Source organism: Prionailurus viverrinus, chromosome C2 (genome assembly GCF_022837055.1).
Source record: "Prionailurus viverrinus isolate Anna chromosome C2, UM_Priviv_1.0, whole genome shotgun sequence".
Taxonomy (NCBI): Eukaryota; Metazoa; Chordata; class Mammalia; order Carnivora; family Felidae; genus Prionailurus; species Prionailurus viverrinus.
The window spans coordinates 27,792,577-27,815,513 of NC_062569.1; the positions used below are offsets into that span (position 1 = coordinate 27,792,577).

A 22,937-nucleotide genomic window follows, 5' to 3' on the forward strand; every position below is an offset into this window, starting at 1 on the left:
TTGTTGTCGGCGTGGAGTCCATTTTGGATCCTCTGTCCCCCTGTCTCTGACTCTCCCCAGCTCATGCTCTCTCTCTCTCTCTCTCTCTCTCACAAAAATAAATATTTAAAAATAAAATAAAATACTATTTATAGGGTTAGCACAGAGATGTTGTCAGGACAAAGTATAAATCAAGGAAGGAAAGATCAGATGCCATCTATGCTTTCATGTAATTGAGAATCTACTACGAGCACACTATCTTGAGTACTGCTTTCAAATCCTGACTGCACTCTATACAATCTCCATGATCTGGGGCAAGATATTTAATTTCCTTAAGGCTCAGTTTTCTGGTTGGTAAATGGAAAGGATGTCACATTTGCCTCCTACCACTGTGGGAATCACTGATCCATGTGATATGTTGAGTCCAGCACCTGGCAATAAGTACTCAAAAAGTGTTGCTGCCACAACTATTATCAATAACAGACACAGTGTATGAGGACACTTTGTAAAGGACTACATGACTATCAGGGATGATTACCACTAAGGAGTCCTCTGATTCCTAGAAATAAAACAATTCATAAGCAGCTCAAAAATATCGTAAATGTACACTCAGAAATTTGTAACTTAAAAACAACAACTCTGGGATTAATTGTATGGTTACATGACACAATGTGGAATTTTTGGCTTTTTTTTTTTTTTTTTGCTTGACCATCAGCATTAAGATAGCCCTTGGGACAGCTCAGTGCAAGCAAGGGTAATGATATAGGCATTTTACTGAGGTTTTGCTCTGGTAAAAATTTTTTTTTTAATTTTTTTTTCAACGTTTATTTATTTTGGGGACAGAGAGAGACAGAGCATGAACGGGGGAGGGGCAGAGAGAGAGGGAGACACAGAATCGGAAACAGGCTCCAGGCTCCGAGCCATCAGCCCAGAGCCTGACGCGGGGCTCGAACTCACAGACCGCGAGATCGTGACCTGGCTGAAGTCGGACGCTTAACCGACTGTGCCACCCAGGCGCCCGCTCTGGTAAAATTTTTAATAACTTGGAGGCTATATCGCCCTGCCCTTTTGGTCCAATATGAAAGACATTTTGTCAGGCAAGAAGGCAATAAGCAATCTGCTGAGGTCTAGAATAGAAAAAGAAGCAGTGCATTTCTATGACAGCGATCTTGAAAATGGAATATTGGAATTAGAAAAGAGTATCTGAAAGATTTGGGGCCATACCCAAACTCTATAGCTTTCTATCACTGTGACTTTGGACAAACTATTTAACCTTATTATGCTTCATCTGTAAAATGTAAATAATAACACCCATCTTTAGGAATATGTTTTTGAGTTTTGGAGATAATGTAGGTTAGATACCTGACACTTGGTATATAATAGATTCTCATTAATTATAACTTGCTGTCATCAACTCAGGCTAGGTTAGTTTTCAGGCAGCATACTTGAACATAGTAAAATCGCAGCCCAGGAGGTAGAGATTTAATGTTGCTTTAGAACAGGGGTTGGCAAACTATGGTGTGTGGCCTAAATCTGGCCCACAGCTTGTTTTTGTAAATAAAGTTTTACTGGAAGGCTGACATATTCATTTACGTATTGTCTATGGCTGTGTCCATGCTTCAGAAGCAGAGCTGAGTAGTTGGGACAGAGACTATGTGGCCTGCAAAGCCTAAAATATTTATCATCTGGTCCTTTATAGAAAAAGTTTGCCAACCTCTGCTTTAGAGACATATGTGTTTATTTATTCAGCAACCCATCAATCTAGCATCCCGGGAACACTAAAAACGGAGTTTATAATGAGTACTGCTACAGATGTGGGGATCAGTAGTGAGAGAATTAGTTCCAGCATACCAACATGAATACTTTCTGAGGAAAAAGAGAAAGAATACTCTTTGTTGGCTTGAATGTTCTAAAGTGATTACATTCCTATCTCTACTTACTTATTAGATTAATTGCCAACTAGCTGCTAATGTACTAAATGTACTTTAGAAATTAGAACACCTACCTCTCCATTAAGTGAATTGCATTAACGTTAGATAAGTAAGTTATTTCTTGCAAACCTAATCTATTTTATGTGTGGCTGTCATTGAAGACTACCTCTCAGATTTCAAGGACTCTGGATTTCGATCTTAGGTAGATGGCTGCTGATTCGCTGGAAATGCAAGTTAAGTGACTGTTTCTATCAAAAGAAAAGGGGGAATTTCTCTGTCATTGTGATTTGCAAAGTACTTAGTGCTCACTGGTATATCTACAATAGCAGTTCTCAAACTCTTTGGTCTTAAAACCCCTTTACATTCTTAAAAATTATTGAGGACCTCAAGGAGCTTTTGTTTATGTGGATTATATCTATTGGCATTTATCCTATTATAAACTAAAACTGAAATTTAAAAAATATTCATTTGTTGCATCATTTTAAAAATAATAAAAATAAACCCAGTACATCATAACAAAAATAGCATTTTAGTGGAAAACAACTGCATTTTCCAAATTTAAAAAATAGTCAGAAAAGTGGCATTATTTTACATTTTTGCAAATCAGTTTAATGACTTAATGGCTTAATAGAAGGCAACAGGATTCTCATATCTGTTTTTGCGTTCAATCTGTTGTGATATTAGACATCATGCCACTTCCAAAAAACCATTGTACACATGTGAATGAATGAGAGTAAAGAATGAAAATACCTTAGTATTATTATGAAAACAGTTTTGACCTCAGGCATTCCCCTGAATCGGTCTCGGGACCTTGAACCACACTTTGAGGACAGCTGCCTACAGCATACCTTCACCTCCCTCCACCCTGGTTCTATTTCCCTGAAATACCAAGTTCTCCACATCTAGAGACCAATTCAACTTATATTCATTTGCCCTAAGTCCTGAAGAAAAATTTGGATTTTAGATAGGCAACCTGATTGAATCCCTCTCTGTCAGTGACTGTGTGTGTGTGTGTGTGTGTGTGTGTGTGTGTGTGTGTGTGTATGTGTGTATAGCCTTGGGTAAGTCATTTCACATCTCCTCTTTTACAGATGAGAACAATGACATTAGATCAGAGGCTTTCTACCTGATGCATTTGGGTATCAGAAGGTTACCAGAGTATTACAGGGACCTGGGGATCCAGATGACCTATAAACATTGTCTGAGTTGGATACAGTATATTTTCCCCATATATTCATACTGAAAACTTTCAAGTATATGTAGAAATTAGTTGCTCTCATGATACTAATTAACACAATTAAAAAATTAAGACCTTTAACTGCTAACATGTAGGTTATGTAGGTAATGCTGAAAGCAAGAAGGAGGTTCTCCCTGATAAACTCTGGGAACTATTTTTCTTGCTGTGACATGAAATAATTGTATTATCTGATTCTATCACAAAAATACTGTGGCAAATTACATTTTCCAAAGATGGCTACCACCATGTCCACTGTCCACATGCTTTTCTATAGTACAACTTTGCCACTCCCCCATCAGAGTGTGCAGTCTAACTCCCCTCTCTTTGATTCTGGGCAGGCCTTATGACCTACATAGAACTAACACAATGCAGCAGACGTGATGCTGCATGACTTCCAAGGCTAAGTCATAAAAATGCCACTCAGCTTTTCTGTTCTCCTGTGATGCTTTCTCTGGGAAGAGCCAGCCACCATGTGGGAAATGTGCCTAACCCAAGACTACTATGTAGGCATGCTGGCTGACCAACCCAGCTGAACCCAGCCTTTCAGCCATTCCATGTGCCAGGCATGTGAGTAAAGCTAGACTGAGCTCTCTAGACAAGCTCCTCCCCTAGCTGAGTATCACTGTATGGCTTTTGTCAACATCATAAGAAGCAGAAGAATTGCCCCATTGAACCATGCCTGAATTTCTGACCCTCAAAATCATAACATGTAATAGAAGAGTTAAGTCACTAGGTGTTGAGGTGGTTTGCTTTGCAGCAATACATAACCAGTGGAGTAGTAGTATCTGGATAAGTCACCAGACCTTGCTGAGCCTTGGTTTCCTGAAGAGGTTGCATGAGGTGATCTTCATGGTATCATCTTAGAGCTCCTTAATTCTACATCTTTCCCCTTTTTCCACCTAAGACCATTCACCTTCCAGTCCAAAGAGGAGCAATGGCCTCAGCCTTCTCCTCTCTGGATTACTAAGGAGTCTGGGCTAGATACCACCATAATTTGAAGGATCTGGAGTCTACATCACTGGGGCACTGAGGCTCAGCGGTGACCAGGGCCTTAGATAATCAACCCAGAAAAAGGTGGGAATGGCCACCTAGAATCAAATTAAGTGCTACATGAGATTTTTTCAGTTTTGTGAGCCAGTGCTCATTCAAATGAAGGGAAGCTGTTCAAACACCTCAGAGCTAATGGGCCCACTAACAAACCCCCAAGTCCTCTTGCACTATAACATAAGTCAGTTAGAAAGTGGACTAAAGGTGCTTAAGAGACTATTAAGTAGAAAGAAGCCATTATAAGCCATTAACTGAGCAGCTTAAAACTGCTACACACTGACCCAGTGGCTTATAATGGCATCAGGAAAGATACTACAAAGAAATTTGGTGAATTATTCCAAAACCTGGGGAGATGATGGGAAAGGAAACAGCATAATAGCCATTAGGAACTGAAGATTAAAAGCTTACATCCAAGTGACATCAATGCACACTGCAGTTTCCAGCACCCAGTTCATGCTAATGGCAGAAAGTAGCAGTTCTCGAAAGTTTCACACAATCTACTCAGGACACTAAAGACATCCAAATATCATCCATTCATAAGTATAGAGTCTTTTCTGATGTCCCTAGGCAGAATGAATTAACCTTCTCCAGACACTCTGATTATACATCACCTATCACATCCTGTCATGGCTATAGTATTATTTATACCATTTGTTGTTTAAATTTATGTTTCACTTAGACAGTGAATTCCAGGTTGTGGGTATGAGAATGGTTTAAAGAATGTCTTTTCCCACCATCTAATGCATAACAAGCATGCAGCAAAGATTTGTGAATGAATGATGAATGGAGAATGAACAAATACAAGAATGAGCTAATGAGTGTATAAATGGGCTGAGTACTGTTCATAGGTGAAAGTGAATGAGATACGCCAGGATATAAGCTACCTAAGACTTTAAGGAATTGCTTGAGACATTGGTTTACCTTTTTCAGCCTAATGCCTATAAGCAAGTGTTTGAAAAAGTGGTGCCATTTCTAAAAATCCCCTGTTCTCTAGTTGTGCTCTAGGAAAATGGAATCCTTTGTGCATACATTTATTAATGTGATATGTTTTTTTGACTTAAAGATATGGTTGGAGGGAGATCATAAAAATATGGTGAGGTTGGAAAGGACACCCCCCCCCCCTTTTTGATGGGTGGAAACTAAGGAACTTTTTCTGTATATACAAGACTAACATGGCTTATGATTGGGTAAAAATTGTGAGATACAATAGAAAGAACACAGACGGGAGTCAGACTCCCATGTAACCGACATGGAAATGAATCCTCAGTTTTACAATTTACTAGCAGGATATGTTGGCCAAGAAAACTGCTTTACAGACCTCCCACTACAGGGAATGTAACTGACCAAGGGCCCCAGCCGCTGTGCCCTGAAATACATCTCTGCACTTGCACCAAGGCCAGGCTTCCCATGGGCTGCTCCCAGCCAGTGCCTGCATGTGTAGGGGATATTAAGGCAGGCATGGGAGACATGAAACTTTTCTGCTGGTCAATATTGGCCCCAGGACTCCCTGATGGCTTCGCTGACCCTTCCTTAGACTGAATGGCATTCTAGGACACTGCCACCTGCTCTTCTCTCCCTCTCTCCCTCTCTCCTTTAGTTATGGTAAGACTTGCATTGCCGTCTGCAAACTTCCTCCCTATGTTCCCTACACAAGCATTTTCCTAATAAAATCCTTGGGTATTTAAGCCTGTCTTGGTGTCTGTTTCTTGGATTATCTGGACTAACACATGGAATGACCTTAAGTTATTTCATCTTTGAATCTGTTTCCTCATCTGCAAAGCAAAAGTTAATAATGCCTGTTACATGGGAGCTGTAAGAATGATCAAATGTGATAATGCATGAAAAGCTCTAGGGGTGCCTAGGTGGCTCAGTTGGTTAAGCATCTGACTCTTGATTTCAGCTCAGATCATGATCTCTCGGTTTGTGAGATGGAGCCCCAAGTCGGTCTCTGTGCTGACAGCATGGAGACTGCTTGGGATTTTTTCAGTCCCCCTCTCTCTGCCCCTCCCCACCCCTCACATGCACTCTCTCTCTGTCTCAAAATAAATAAACTTAAAAAAAAAAAAGCTCTTAACCCTGTTCTTGGAAAACATAGGTGCTTAACGAAAGTCACTTTTCCTCCCTTTCATGTCTTCTTTTTTCTTATGAAATGTCCCTAACAATGGGCTTAAACCATATTTATCTGTGCACATTGACCTGTGACATTTGGGAACAAATGAAGCCTAGGTGTAACAAAATTGTCTTCTTTTAATTATAGTCCCTCCCACTTCTCATGAACTGCTTCTAAAATTTGGGGAAAGTCTTACTTTGCAGACCTCTGTGAAATCTTTGATCTGTTTAATAATGTGGGAAAGGGAGAAAACAGCTTCAGGGGAAAATCTGATTAAACTTTGTATGTTAGCCTTATTACTTTCTTTGGTTAGGTTAACACCCAGCACTTTACCTTGTCATCCAATTTCCGTGCATTGAATGCAAGTTCAACGTAGTCATCATTGCCAGATAATTCTTCAGCAATCACCTAAAGGAAAAAATTTTCACATATTTTCAAGTGTTTTGCAGAGGCTGTTGAAGCCATTGTTCTACTCCAAGGATCCCAGATTAAGAGAAGTATTTAAATATTTAAAATTAAGAAGGAGATTAAATATTTTTGAGATGAGTGAAGGAAAAAGATCTCTAAGATGTCTTAAAGTAAAGATGGCAAGATGAGGGGTTGTTCTCCTGGGAAAGAACAAAGGTAAATCTCATACCTGGATTTAATATCCCAAAGCTTCTCTGGGACTGTGGGCTTTGCAAGTGAGCCTTTGGATTCTGGCTTTTTAGAGCAACAATGGGGTCTTCAAAGACCCTTTGAATCATTTGTATGGAATTGAACCAAGAAGTTAAAAAAAAAAAAACTTTGACATGAATGTATCATTTAAAATATTCAAGCAACAAACTCAGGTAAGTGCTTGTGAGAATGGTCATAACTTAAATCACAGGGAATCCTTTTGAATTTTTCCCTTAAAAAATGGCTTAAAATTTTTGAAAAGGGAATCAGTCACTTTCAAGTTAAAAAGGAATGTTCAAAGGAACTCAGGAGGTTTGCCTCCTGGCAATTTACCTCCCTAGCAATTCAGATTCTCCTGGTAAGTCATTCTACCTTTTCTTTTTCTTTTGTCCCCACAACTAAATGATTAGAACACTTTCTCTACCTTTCTCAAGGGCTCTAAAACAAGATGCCAAAGTTTCAAATACTAGAGTACTTTGAAAATTTAAGGTTTTATTTAGAAATACTTCCAGTATTGCCCAATTGAACACTATGTGATGACAGAAATGTTCTGTAATCTGCACTGTCCAATACAGTAACTGATAGCCATGTGTAATTATTTTTTTATTAATTTTTTAAAAATTCCAGCTGTTTCACATAACATGTTATATTAGTTGCAGGTGTATAGTACAATGATACAACAGTTCTATATATTACTTGGTGTTCATCATGATAACTGCTCTTTAATCCCCCTCACCTATTTCACCCATCCCCACACCACCTCCCCTCTGGTAACCATCAGTTCTCTATAGTTAAGAATCTATTTCTTATTTTGTCTCTCTCTCCTTAAAAAAAAATCTTTTCCTTTGCTTGTTTTGTTTCTTAAATTCCATATATAAGTAAGATCATATGGTATTTACCTTTCTCTGATTGGCTTATTTCATTTAACATTATACTCTCTAGCTCCATCCATGTTCTTGCCAATGGCAAGATTTCATTCTTTTTATGGCTGAATAATATTCCATTGTATATATAGATACCACATCTTCTTTACCCATTCATCTATGGATGAATACTTTAGCTGTTTCCATATCTTGGCTATTGTAAATAATGCAGCAATAAATATAGGGATGCTTGTATCCCTTCAAATTAGTGTTTTTGTATTTTTTGGGTAAATACCCAGTAGTGCAATTAATGGATCATAGGGTAAGTTCCATTTTTAACTGTTTGAGGAACCCCTATACTCTTCTACAGTGGCTACACAAGCTTGCACTCCCACCAACAATGCATGAGGCTTCTCTCCACATCCTCACCAACACTTGTTTCTTGTGTTTTTGATTTTAGCCATTCTGACATGTATGAGGTGATATCTCATTGTAGTTTTGATTTGCATTTCCCTGATGATGAGTGACATTGGGCATCTTTTCATGTGTCTGTTGGTCATTTGTATGTCCTCTCTGGAGAACTGTTTGTTCATGTACTCTGCCTATTTTTAATTGGATTATTTGTTTTTAGGGTGTTGAGTTGTATAAGTTCTTTATATATTTTGGATACTAACCCTTTATCAGAGATGTCATTTGCAAATATCTTCTCCCATTCATTAGAATGTCTTTTAGTTTTGTTGATTATTTCCTTTGCTGTGTAGAAGCATTTTATTTTGATGTAGTCTCCATAGTTTATTTTTGCTTTTGTTTCCCTTGACTCAGGAGAAATATCTAGAAAAAGTTGCTATGTCCAATGTTGGAGAAATTACTGCCTATGTTCTTATAGGATTATTAGTTTTAGGTCTTACATTTAGGTCCTTAATCTGTTTTGAATTTATTTTTCTGTATGGTGTAAGCCAGTGGTCCAGTTTCATTCTTTTGTATGTAGCCATCCAATTTCCCCAACACCATTTGCCTAAGAGGCCATCTTTTTTCTCACTGCATATTCTTTCTTCCTTTGTCAAAGATTAATTGACCATATAAACGTGGGTATATTTCTGGTCTTTCTATTCTATTGCATTGCTCTATGTGACTATTTTCATGCCAATACCATACTGTTTTGATTACTAAAGCTTTGTAGTATAACTTGAAATCTGGAATTGTGACACCTCCACCTTTGTTTTTCTTTTTCAAGATTTTTTTGGCTATTTGGGGTCTTCCATGGTTCCATATGAATTTTAGGATTGTTTATTCTAGTTCTGTGAAAAATGTTGGTATTTTGATGGGATTTCATTGAATGTGCTGATTGCTTTAGGTAGTATAGATATTTTAACAATATTTATTCTTCTGATTCATGACATTGGAGTATCTTTCCACTCGTTTGTGTCATGTTCAATTTCTTTCATCAATATTTCATAGTTTTCAGAGTACAGGTCTTTCACCTCCTTAGCTAAGTTTATTCCTAGGTATTTGATTATCTTTGGTGCAATACTAAATAGGATTGCTTTCTTAATTTCTCTTTCTGTTGTTTTATTTCTGTATATAAAAATGCCATGGATTTCTGTACATTAATTTTGTATCCTGCAATCTTACTAAATTCATTGATCAGTTCTAGTAGCTTTTTGGTGGAGTGTTTAGGGTTTTCTTTATAGAGTATCACGTCATCTGCAAATTGTGGAAGTTTTACTTCTTCCTTACCAATTTGGATGCCTTTTATTCATTCCTCTTGTCTGATTGCTGTGGCTAGGACTTCCAGTGCTATGTTAAATAACTGTGGTGAGAGTGGACATGATTGTTGGATTGTACTGTTTATGACTCTAAAGTGTCCTTTTTTGTCCCTTGTTACAGCCTTTATTTTAAAATCTATTTTTTCCAACATAAGTATTGCTACCCTGGCTTTCATTTTACTTCCACTTACATGATAAATGTTTCTCCATCCTTTCACTTTGAGTCTGTATGTGTCTTTAGGTATGAAATAAATCTCTTGTAGGCAGAATATAGATGGGTCTCTCTCTCTCTCTTTTTTAATCTATTCTGTTACTCTATGTCTTTTGATTGGAGTATTTGGTACATCTATATTCAAAGTAATTATTGCCATTTTGTTACTTTTTTATGGTTGTTTTTATAGTTCCTCTCTATTCCTTTATTCTCTTGTTCTTTATCTCATGATTAGTTTTCTCTAGTAAAATACTTGGATTCCTTACTTTTTATTTTTTTGCATATCTATTACTGTTTTTTGATTTGTGGCTACCATTCAGTTTATATATAACATCTTCTGCATATAGCAGTCTATATCATGCTAACGGTCCCTTAATTTTGAACTCATTCTTCATTCTTTTCCCCTCCACATTTCAGATATTTGGTACCATATTTTATATCCTTTTATCTTGTGCTTCTCTTGACTGATTTTTACAGACACACTTAATTTTTCAGCTTTTGTCTATTTTTCTTACTCTTACTTATGGGTTTTATTTTGCACTCACAGAATCCCCCTTAACATTTCTTGTAGGGCTGGTTTAGTGGTCATGAATTCTTTGAATTTTTATTTGTCTGGGAAACTCTTTATCTCTCCTATTCTGAATGGTAGCCTTGCTGGATAAAGTATTCCTGGCTGCAAATTTTTCCCTTTCAGCACATTGAATATATTATGCTACTCCCTTCCGGCCTACAACGTTTCTGCTGAAAAATCAGCTGATAGCCTTATGGTGTTTCTTTCATATGTAACTGTCTTTTTTTGCAACCTTTAAAATTCTTTCTTTATCCCTATTTTTTTCCATTTTAATTACTATGTGTCTTGGTGTGGACCTCCTTGGCTTGAGTTTGTTGGGGGATCTCCGTGCCTCCTGAATCTCTGTTTCCCTCCCCAGATTCATAGCCACATGTAAATATTGGCTACGATATATATGAACTCTTGATATGTGGTTAGTGTAAGGTATGGATATTTTCTTTTATTTAATTTTGAATAGTTTTATTTAAGTTTAAATAATCACATGTGGTTAATGGCCACCAAAAATGATAACATAAATCCAAACTATTATATTAAAGAGGAGGGCTAAATGCTGGGTTCTCTGGTCCTTAGGCAACAAATCTAACCTTGGACTAACCATCATCAGAGCAGATTTTTAATTCTCAAAAAAAAAATGAGAAGCAGGGATAGGTAGTTTGATCATTTGAAAACCCCAGACAATTCTATATTCTTAATGTCATTGACAACTCCATTTTTGTCCTCCACTAAAATCTATATATTAACTGCAGAAGTGCTTAATAAAAGTGAATGGCCTCACTTTCAAATCCTTATTCTATTCCTTTTTCCTAGGGGTGGAAGGGTCAAAATTATATGGGCAAGAAGGATAAATAAGAAAAAAGGAACAAGAAGGATGGGGGTGACTTGGACAGCTGGGCAGTTGTGGCATCAACCCCAATGGGCAGAGAGTGTGCTTCTCACTGCAGGTTTGGACCAGAGAGCGCCATCTACGCACCAAGACAGAGAACTGCTAAGGGAGGGCTTACCGTGATGGAGGATTTCCCTGCTGTGTTCCCATGCTTCAACAAGGATTTAGACAGTTTTCTCTGGGAAACGATCTGCACAAAAGAAAACAAAAGGTGAAGATATTAGTTATATGAATGTTTGTCTACTTTTTAGTTTTTCCTTTACAAAATTCTGCATTCACAACTCTACTTGAAATTATAACACTGTATCTGTTTATTTTTTAAGATTTTTCCATAAGCCTCTCCTAAATACAGGTTCTTCTTTTTTCTTCTTATGGCATGTGATGTAAGAGAGTGAGGGCATGAGAAATTACAGATGATTCAGTTAATTCAGAGGTGACTTAATTGTTCCTGAAACATTTACCACCAAATTAGATAGAAAATTTTGGATATGCATTTTATGATAAAGCAGATAAAGTTTCAGAATGATCTCAAATTAGCACTAAAACCTCTGTGCAAAGTGGGTGATGGGCTACAGGGAAGAAAAGAAACTCAAGGTCTAAATATACATCTTCTGTGTCTATAATCTCTAGAGTTCTGTTTTTAATATATTCTTTAGGAAGCTATAAAGTCAGTCATTAGGAAACTGATGCTCAGAAAACCACTAGGAGTCATTGGAGTCCTCTTCATAATTCAGTATCAATGCACAACATGTGATGACAACCAAAGTTGCCATTATATTGGGAGCTATTTTTAGCAGAACGTGTCACATCCCCCTCTTACTTCCTTTTTTTGAAAAAAAAAAAAAAAGTATGGCAAGGCATTGAAGACCTGATGGATATGGAACCCATGATTCCCAAAAGAGAAGAGGTTTAAAAGAATCAAATGAAAGCTGTGCTTTTGCTAAGGGAGAACAAAGTCATACTTTGTGGTAAGCAGCTCTACCTAAGACGGCTCCCAACAGTCCTATTCATGCCATTGTGCAATTCTCTCTCTTTGAGTGTGGGATAGATCTAATAACTTGCTTCTAATGAATAGAATACCACAAAAGTGATGGAGTATCCCTTCTGAGATTAGGTTACAAAATGAATGTCACTTCCTTCTTGATCATCATCTCTTATTCTTCTCAGAGCCCTGGCCCTGGGGGGAGCAAGTTACTATGTTGTGAGTAGCCCTACAGAACAGCCCATGTGGCAAGGAATTGATGTTTCCAGTCAACAGCCAGTAAGAACCAGAAGTCTGCCAACAGGCCCATGATGAGCTTGAAGCAGGTCCTCCCCTAAGTTGAGCCTTGAGATAACTGCACCTTGACAGCAGCCTTGTGAGAGACCCTGATCCAGAGGACACAGCCACACTCTTCCCTGATTCTGTGAGATTAATGCTTGTTTCAGCTGTCAAGTTTTAGGATAATTTTTTATGTAGCAACAGGGAATAACATACATATACACATTATTTACAGAATAAGAAAGGAGATCACTATAAAAAGCAAGGAGACAAACCCATTCTCTGACATCCTTAGATATTTTTGTCTCTGTCTTAGAGCAATGAAAATACTGAGTGTGCTTGTGTTAAATAAAAAAAAAATTCATAGAACTTTCCTAAGCCAAGCAGATTTAAAGATCCTGATTCTTGGGGCTCCTGGGTGGTTCAGTCAGTTAAGTGTCCAACTCTTGACTTTGGCTCAGGTCATGATCTCATGGTTCGTGGATTTGAGCCCCACATTGGGCTCTGTGCTGACAGTGTGGAGCCTGCTTGGGATTCTTTCTCTCCCTCTCTCTCTACCCTCCCTTGCGCTCTCTCTTTCTCTCTCTCTCAAAATAAATAAATAAATAAAAATATCCTGATTCTCAACTGACTATGATTTGAAGAGTAAAGAGTATTTCTTTAAGAAACCATCTGGTGCTTGATGGTGATGATGATTATGATGGTGATGATGATGACCACAATGGGGGCTCCCACTTTAAGGAGTACACATTCCCCAAATATTTACTTACGCTTCATTGTGTTCAGGTTTGGAGCAGAAAATAGATTGAAGTAGGTTGAAGAAGAGATGAAGAGGGAAGGAAATGGGGCAAACATATGAAGACAAATCTTTCAGTAAATTTGGTGATAAAGTGAGGCAGAGAGATAGAATAGAATCTTCAGGAAATGAGAAATTGATTAAGGTTTCTGTTTTAGTGGTCACTTTATTGCTAATTTTATATGCTTACAAATTTGGGATTGTTAGTTTCATTTTCTACATGAGGAAAATAGGACACAGAAAGTTTAAGTAACTTTTCCAAGGACACAGTCCTTAGAGTTAGTGTGGCAGGGATTTGAACATGGCTCTGACTTCAGAAACTGATGTTGAGCCATAGCTGGTAAGTAAATTCATGAAACAGATTCAGAAAATTTTCACTCCTGGATTTTCACTTTATGTGTTTGCTTTTAAGCCCTTGATCTCATATTTTTGAACTTAACCCTCAATATGTAAACATGAAGAAGATTGTAAAGAAATAATCAAGTTAGGGGCACTTGGGTGGCTCAGTTGGTTAAGCGTCTGACTTCCACTCAGGTCATGATCTCGCAGTTTGTGAGTTCAAGCCCCGCATCAGGCTCTGTGCTGACAGCTCAGAGCCTGGAGCCTGCTTCAGATTCTGTGTCTCCCTCTCTCTCTCTCTCTGCCCCTCCCCTCCTTGTGCTTTCTCTCTCTCTCTCTCTGTGTCTCAAAAATAAAAACACATTAAAAAAAAAAGAAATAATCAAGTTAAACCTTAAGAATGAAGTAATCTGAAAATATTGCCCTTGGTTAAGGGGGGTGTAGCATAATAATTAAGAACATAGGTTGTTGTTTTTTTTAATTCACAGCTGGCTATCAATAAAATGACGTGAAAAAAATTTCAGATGTTAAAGAATTGGCATTCCTTCTTATAGTTACTTCTAAATCTAAATTCCTCATCTTTTTCACTCTACTCATTAAGAAGGTTCCAGTGGTTCGTAGCCAAAATTATCTCCTCTCCCTCTGCCATTCACAGCTTATCACTTGTTTTAGAAAAGCTACAATTTCCTAGAAAAATGTAGACATCATTCTTGAACTTGAGATGAACCAAAACACAGAGGAAACACAGGAAAACAAACAGCAAAGGGACATTAGGAAGACTTTATAGTTTCTCTCCAGGGGGTTTTCAGCAAGGAGGAATAGTGGAAACACACGAATAATTGACAAGGGTCACTGGTAAGTAGCAGCCAGGACAACATCTGACTAAAGAAAGGCAACATATCTTTTACTAAATAAATTTGGCCTCAGAAATACTTCTGTCCAGGTGCACCTGGGTGGCTTGGTCAGTTGAGCGTCAGACTTCAGCCCAGGTCATGATCTCACAGTTCATGGGTTCAAGCCCCGCGTCGGGCTCTGTGCTGACTGCTCAGAGCCTGGATCCTGCTTCGGATTCTGTGTCTCCCTCTCTCTGCCCCTCCCCTGCTCACACTCTGTCTCTGTCTCTCTCTCTCAAAAATAAATAAAATAAATAAATAAATAAATAAAAAGAAATACTCCATTCTCATTGTTTCATCTACATTGGTGTCCTACCTCTATGGCTCAAAGTGACCCCACCACCCCTTCAACACTGTAATAACCCACTCATTGGGTTACCGGGTATGGGTATGGGCACACTGTCTTTACAAACTCTGTCTTCCAAGATCCACATTTTCATTCCTCAAGTTAGACCAAGGGAGACTTAACTCACAAGAACTTGGATGGTCACATTCTCTTCCCTCACTCTTTTCTAGAAATGCCAACATTCTCATTTGTTGGGTGTAAAGAAAATGCTACTATGTTACAGCTCTTACCTTTTGCAAGTACTAGGAAGATTAAGCAGTATCCTCAGAAATATTCCTTCTTAATAAGTGGGCATTTGGGTATACAAATGGCTAATCAAACAAGCAATCAAACAAACTTAATTTTACAGCCCCCAGGCCTCTATCTCAGCTCCAAAGAATGAGTAATAATTAGGGATTCAAACCTTTCATTGTAATAATGATCAACAAACAATAATGTTGCCATTCTTAGGACTGTTGGGCAAAAGTGGTAGGGATGTCCAGCTGGGTCAGTGTTCTATAGAAAAAAACCCTATTACCACAAAAGGCCCCGAATAGCCAAAGGAATTTTGAAGAAGAAGACCAAAGCAGGAGGCATCACAATCCCAGACTTTAGCCTCTACTACAAAGCTGTCATCATCAAGACAGCATGGTATTGGCACAAAAACAGACACATAGACCAATGGAATAGAATAGAAACCCCAGAACTAGACCCACAAACGTATGGCCAACTCATCTTTGACAAAGCAGGAAAGAACATCCAATGGAAAAAAGACAGCCTCTTTAACAAATGGTGCTGGGAGAACTGGACAGCAACATGCAGAAGGTTGAAACTAGACCACTTTCTCACACCATTCACAAAAATAAACTCAAAATGGATAAAGGACCTAAATGTGAGACAGGAAACCATCAAAACCTTAGAGGAGAAAGCAGGAAAAGACCTCTCTGACCTCAGCCATAGCAATCTCTTACTCGACACATCCCCAAAGGCAAGGGAATTAAAAGCAAAAGTGAATTACTGGGACCTTATGAAGATAAAAAGCTTCTGCACAGCAAAGGAAACAACCAACAAAACTAAAAGGCAACCAACGGAATGGGAAAAGATATTTGCAAATGACATATTGGACAAAGGGCTAGTATACAAAATCTATAAAGAGCTCACCAAACTCCACACCTGAAAAACAAATAACCCAGTGAAGAAATGGGCAGAAAACATGAATAGACACTTCTCTAAAGAAGACATCCGGATGGCCAACAGGCACATGAAAAAATGTTCAGCGTCGCTCCTTATCAGGGAAATACAAATCAAAACCACACTCAGGTATCACCTCACGCCAGTCAGAGTGGCCAAAATGAACAAATCAGGAGACTATAGATGCTGGAGAGGATGTGGAGAAACGGGAACCCTCTTGCACTGTTGGTGGGAATGCAAATTGGTGCAGCCGCTCTGGAAAGCAGTGTGGAGGTTCCTCAGAAAATTAAAAATAGACCTACCCTATGACCCAGCAATAGCACTGCTAGGAATTTATCCAAGGGATACAGGAGTACTGATGCATAGGTGCACTTGTACCCCAATGTTCATAGCAGCACTCTCAACAATAGCCAAATTATGGAAAGAGCCTAAATGTCCATCAACTGATGAATGGATAAAGAAATTGTGGTTGATATACACAATGGAATATTACGTGGCAATGAGAAAAAATGAAATATGGCCTTTTGTAGCAACGTGGATGGAACTGGACAGTGTGATGCTAAGTGAAATAAGCCATACAGAGAAAGACAGATACCATATGGTTTCACTCTTATGTAGATCCTGAGAAACTTAACAGGAACCCATGGGGGAGGGGAAGGAAAAAAAAAAAGAGGTTAGAATGGGAGAGAGCCAAAGCATAAGAGACTGTTAAAAATCTGAGAACAAACTGAGGGTTGATGGGGGGTGGGAGGGAGGAGAGGGTGGGTGATGGGTATTGAGGAGGGCACCTTTTGGGATGAGCACTGGGTGTTGTATGGAAACCAATTTGTCAATAAATTTCATAAAAAAAAAAAAGAAAAAAACCCTATTCATTGTAAATCTCACTTCTCATGTAGGTTTCCTGAAGCAACTGCATCAGGCTTAGAAAGGCCTTAAGTCTTGTCAGAGGACATCTAAGGCCAACAAACAGCCAGCTCTGCCTGGCAAGAGGATGCACTTGTTAGAAGTCCTCTAATTTAAGTAAAATGCTTGATAGAGAATTTAAAGCAATGACCACAAGGAATATTCACTGGACTTGAGAAAAGACTGGAAGACATGAGTGAGACCCTTAATGCAGAGATAAAGAATAACACAGCAGAGGGGCGCCTGGGTGGCTCAGTCGGTTAAGTGTCTGATTTCAGCTCAGGTCACGATCTCACGTTCCGTGAGTTCGAGCCCCGCGTCAGGCTCTGGGCTGATGGCTCAGAGCCTGGAGCCTGCTTCTGGTTCTGTGTCTCCCTCTCTCTCTGCCCCTCCCCCGTTCATGCTCTGTCTCTCTCTGTCTCAAAAATAAATAAATGTTAAAAAAATTAAAAAAAAAAGAATAACACAGCAGAGATAAAAGCCTCAATAAATGAAATAAGAAACATGCTTGATGTAATGAATAGTAGGATTAAACAAGCAGAGGAATGAATTAGTGATCTAGAAGAGAGAGTAATGGAAAGTAATCAGGCTGAACAAAAGAGAGAAAAGAATTATTAAAAAAAAACAACAAGAATACACTTAGAGAGAACTCAGTGACTCCATCAAACATAATAACATTCATATTCTAGAAGTCTCAAAAGAAGAAGAGAGTGAAAAGGGGGCAGAAAATTTATTTAAAGAAACAATAGCTGAAAACTTCCTTAATCTGTAGAAGGAAAAAGATATCCAGATCCAGGAGGCACAAAGAACTCCCATAAAAATAAACAAAAGCAGACCCACACCAATACATATTGTAATTAAATTTGAAAAGTACAGTGATAAAGAAAAAAATGTAAAAGCAACAAGACAAAAGAAATCAGTAACTTATAAAGAAAAACCCATAAGGCTAGCAGGATTTTCCAGTAGAAACTTGGCAGGCCAGAAGAAAGTGGCACGACATACTCAAAGTGCTGAAGGGGAAAGATCTGCAGCCAAGGATACTGTATCCAGCAAGGCCATCATTCAGAATAGAAGGAGAGATAAAGAGTTTCCCAGAAAAACAAAAACTAACGGAGTTTGTGACCACTAAACCAGCCCTGCAAGAAACATTAAAGAGGACTCTTTTTTTTTTTTAAGTTTATTTATTTATTTTGAGAGAGACAGAGATAGTGCAAATTGGGGAGGGGCAGAGAGGAGGAGGAGGAGGAGAGAGAGAATCTCAACCAGTCTCTGCACTGTCAGCTGAAACCAAGAGTCAGTCACTTAACTGACTGAGCCACTCAGGCACCCCTAAAGGGTATTCTTTGAGTGGAAAGTAGAGAACATAAGTGACCGTATAAAGGTAGGAAACACAAGAGCTGTAAACAGGAATATTTCCGTAAAAAAATCAGTCAAGCAACTCACAAAAAAGTATATAAAATATAATATGTATCTCAAATGTGGAAAGGAGAGAAGAAAGAATGGGTTGAAACTTAAATGACCATCAACTTAATATTGACTGCTATTTGCAGAAGAGCTTATATACAAGCATAATGGCAAGCATGTATCAAAAACCACCAATAAATACACAAAGAATAAAGAGAAAGAAATCCAAATATATCACTAAAGAAAACCAGCAAAACATGAAAAAGAGAAAGACAAGAAAGGATTGGAGTAAATCTTCAGAAATGATCACAAAACAAGTAATAAAATGGGCAATAAGTACATATTTATCAATGATTACTTTGAATGTAAATGGAATAATCAATCAAAAGACACAGCGTTACAGAATGGATAAAAAAAAAAAAAAACCCAAGACTCATCTATATGTTGCCTATAAAAAACAGTTAATTTTAGACCTAAAGGCAGAAGCCCTCTAATTTGATTATTTTTTACTCTACAATGGGGTCATAACTGAAATCTTTACCATTCAACAAAATGGCGAAGTGTATGGGGAGGAAACAGAAGTTGAGACACTCTTTTTAGCAAATGTTGGACCAGAGGGACATCAGTGCCATGCATGATATGCATTTACAGATGGATCAGGAGAGGAAACACTTATTTCTCTGTGAAATGGACAATATTCTAACACCATGGGTTCTCATTTTTCAGGAGAGTCCCCTGTTTCATTTGGATGAATGGGAACAAACCAGGAAAATAAAAAATGCTTTGTCCAATATTTTAGCAAGTGTACATTCAGCTGAAATTTCTTTCAAAGTCCTTCAAAACAGTCATTCTGGGGACTAGACAGTCATTTTTTATGAGATTGCTTTTATTGAAAATATCTTCAGATTCTTTTTTGAAATTGCTTTAAGACTCTGTTGTAACAAAACACACTTATTGAACAACTTCTCTGTGCCAGGCACTGTTCTAAGGCTGTAGTGGTGAACTGATGAGAAACTTCTTTGGCAAATATTGACCTCTCTAGTATGAATCAGAATCAATTACCCACAAATCATGTATTAGAGAACTTTTATTTCTTAAAAGGTAAGTACAAACTGCATGAAAAACTGTGGAAATAAGTCTGGAAATCACAGGATCAAATAAAGCTTGCTAGTTCAACTGTAGGACATCAACTGAGCTTTGGATGTGCATCTCCCTAAGTACAACCATGTAAGAAGCCTTCCTTACATTTGTTTGGCTCCAGAATTTTTTGTCAAGGAGCATCTCTAGTTCTGCAAACTAGCAATGACTACTACCACCACTCCAGAGAATAGGCAAGGTTTCCTGATGGCACACTGAGACGGAGAGAGGAAGACATGCCCAGAGCCCCTCAGGCTTTACTATGGCAGGGCTAATGGGGCTACCAACAGCTGGCATGGGCATCTCATTGCCTCAGGGCTTTCTCTGGTATCCATGCCTATTGTCTACAGGTGCAGCAGGCTGAAAGCAGGGAGGATTACCATCCTTGGCGGTGGACGTCAACCAATGACTGATGGGCTTTGGTACAGAAATCCCCCAGTTCTTTTGCCCCAGGGATGGGGGTGACTCTGCAGTGTTTTTTCTACACAGGCATCCAAGTTTCCCTGGTGGGAAGAAGCTCTAGTTTTTCCAGTGGTGATTTGTCAGACAACACACCCTTTACTTTATTGGTTATTTTCCCTTTCCTGTCTCACTTATCCACTCACCTTTTGGTTTTTACTTCACCTCCTCCAATAATCTACGTACTCTCCAGTCCTTATCTGCTTCTGGGAAAACAAACAAAACTTTTACTCTGTGCCAGATAGTATGTTGAGTGCTTCACACATCTTATCTCATTTGTTGTTGTTTAATTATCAATACTGTCTCTTTTCCCTAAGCAACTGGAACTAGAGAGGCAGGGCTTGGAGAAATTAAGGAGTTTATCTGAGGTCACATAACATTATGGACTAAATTGTGTCCTCCAAAAATTCGTATGTTCAAGCTCTAAGCTACAAAGTGCCTGTATTTGGAGGTAGGGACTTTAAAAGAGATAATTAGGGTGAAATGAGGGTGGAACCCTAATCCAACAGCACTGGCCTCCTTATAAGAAGAGGAAGATACATCAGAGAGTTTTCTCCCTCTGCATATGTAACAGAAGAAAGGCTATGTGCACATAGTGAGTACAGCTGCCTACAAGTCAGCAAGAGGGGCCTCGCCACAAACCAACACTGCTGTCATGTTGATCTTGGAATTTCAGCCTCCAGAGCTATGATACAATAGATTCGTGTTGTTTGAGACATCAGACTGTGGTATTCAATTATGGCAGCCCTAACAAGCTGATACATACAGCCTATAAGAGTTGAAGCCAGGATTCATTCCTTCATCAAATAAATATGTAATGGATATTATGTGCTGGGTATTGAAAATACAGTGCAGACACGAGCAGGAAGGGGCACTGTCCTCCCACACAACACACAGGTCAAATGCCAGCTCCACAAGGAGAAGCAATGCCATGCCACGAAGGAAGACTGGCCTGGTCAAGGAGGTCAGGTAGGGCATTTCTGAAGAGACTACTCCTGACCTGAGGCTTCTGGAAGAGAACTGAATAGTCAAAGAGGGGAGAGATGATGCTCTGAGTTGAGGAACTGTAGGTAAAAAGGGTATAAGTGAGTATGAGGAGGAGGGTGAGTATGAAGACAGAAAGAAGATCTTTAATTGATCCCCAGAGACTAGGCTTTTGGTGGCATTGCACTCAGACACTAGGTGCTTTAGCATTGTTGGCTGTGGTGGGTTGAAAAATGACCCCCCATGCTAGAACTGATACATGAATTCAGCAAAGTTGCAGGATACAAAATCAATGTACAGAAATCAGTTGCATTTTTATACACTAATAATGAAGCAACAGAAAGACAAAGAAACTGATCCCATACACAATTGCGCCAAGAACCATAAAATACCTAGGAATAAACCTAACCAAAGATGTAAAAGATGTGTATGCTGAAAAGTATAGAAAGCTTATGAAGGAAATTGAAGAAGATACAAAGAAATGGAAAAACATTCCGTGCTCATGGATTGGAAGAATAAATATTGTTAAAATGTCAATACTACCCAAAGCTATCTACACATTCAATGCAATCCCAATCAAAAGAGCACCAGCATTCTTCTCAAAGCTAGAACAAGCAATCCTAAAATTTGTATGGACCACAAAAGGCCCCGAATAGCCAAAGGAATTTTGAAGAAGAAGACCAAGGCAGGAGGCATCACAATCCCAGACTTTAGCCTCTACTACAAAGCTGTCATCATCAAGACAGCATGGTATTGGCACAAAAACAGACACATAGACCAATGGAATAGAATAGAAACCCCAGAACTAGACACACAAAAGTATGGCCAACTAATGTTTGACAAAGCAGGAAAGAATATCCAATGGAAAAAAGACAGTCTCTTTAACAAATGGTGCTGGGAGAACTGGACAGCAACATGCAGAAGGATGAAACTAGACCACTTTCTTACACCATTCCCAAAAGCAAACTGAAAATGGATAAAGGACCTGAATGTGAGACAGTAAACCATCAAAACTCTAGAGGACAAAGCAGGAAAAAAACCTCTCTGACCTCAGCCACAGCAATTTCTTACTTGACACATCCCCAAGGGCAAGGGAATTAAAAGCAAAAATGAGCTATTGGGACCTCATGAAGATAAAAATCTTCTGCACTGAAAAGAACACAATCAACAAAACTAAAAGGCAACCAACAGAATGGGAAAAGATATTTGCAAATGACCTATTGGACAAAGGGCTAGTATCCAAAATCTATAAAGAGCTCACCAAACTCCACACCCGAAAAACAAATAATGCACTGAAGAAATGGGCAGAAAACATGAATAGACACTTCTCTAAAGAAGACATCCACTGGGGCGCCTGGGTGGCTCAGTCAGCTGAGCGTCCAACTTCAGCTCAGGTCAGGATCTCGCAGTCCATGAGTCTGAGCCCTGCGTCTGGCTCTGTGCTGACAGCTCAGAGCCTGGAGCCTGCTTCTGATTCTGTGTCTACCTCTCTCTCTCTGACCCTCCCCCGTTCATGCTCTGTCTCTGTCTCCAAAATAAATTAAAAAACGTTAAAAAATACATATATAAAAAAAAGAAGACATCCATATGGCTAACAGGCACATGAAAAGATGCTCAACGTCACTCCTCATCAGGGAAATACGAATCCAAACCACACTCAGATATTACCTCACGCCAGTCAGAGTGGCTAAAATGAACAAATCAGGAGACTATAGATGTTGGCCAGGATGTGGAGAAACGGGAACCCTCTTGCACTGTTGGTGGGAATGCAAACTGGTCAGCCACTCTGGAAAACAGTGTGGGGGTTCCTCAAAAAATTAAAAATAGACCTACCCTATGACCCAGCAGTAGCACTGCTAGGAATTTACCCAAGGGATACAGGAGTACTGATGCATAGGGGCACTTGTACCCCAATGTTCATAGCAGCACTCTCAACAATAGCCAAATTGTGAAAAGAGCCTAAATGTCCATCAACTGATGAATGGATAAA

General features: G+C 38.8%; 1 protein-coding gene across 1 annotated transcript in view; it reads right to left on the reverse strand.

Moving 5' to 3' along the window:
• CPNE4 (copine 4) overlaps positions 1-22,937 on the reverse strand; it is a 496,584-nt gene that overhangs the window by 121,531 nt on the left and 352,116 nt on the right. The window contains exons 4-5 of the mRNA XM_047876436.1: positions 11,374-11,445; positions 6,638-6,712 (exon numbers count right to left, since the gene is read on the reverse strand). Of these exons, the coding sequence (XP_047732392.1) occupies positions 6,638-6,712; positions 11,374-11,445 (147 nt within the window). The remainder of the gene's footprint in view (positions 1-6,637; positions 6,713-11,373; positions 11,446-22,937) is intronic.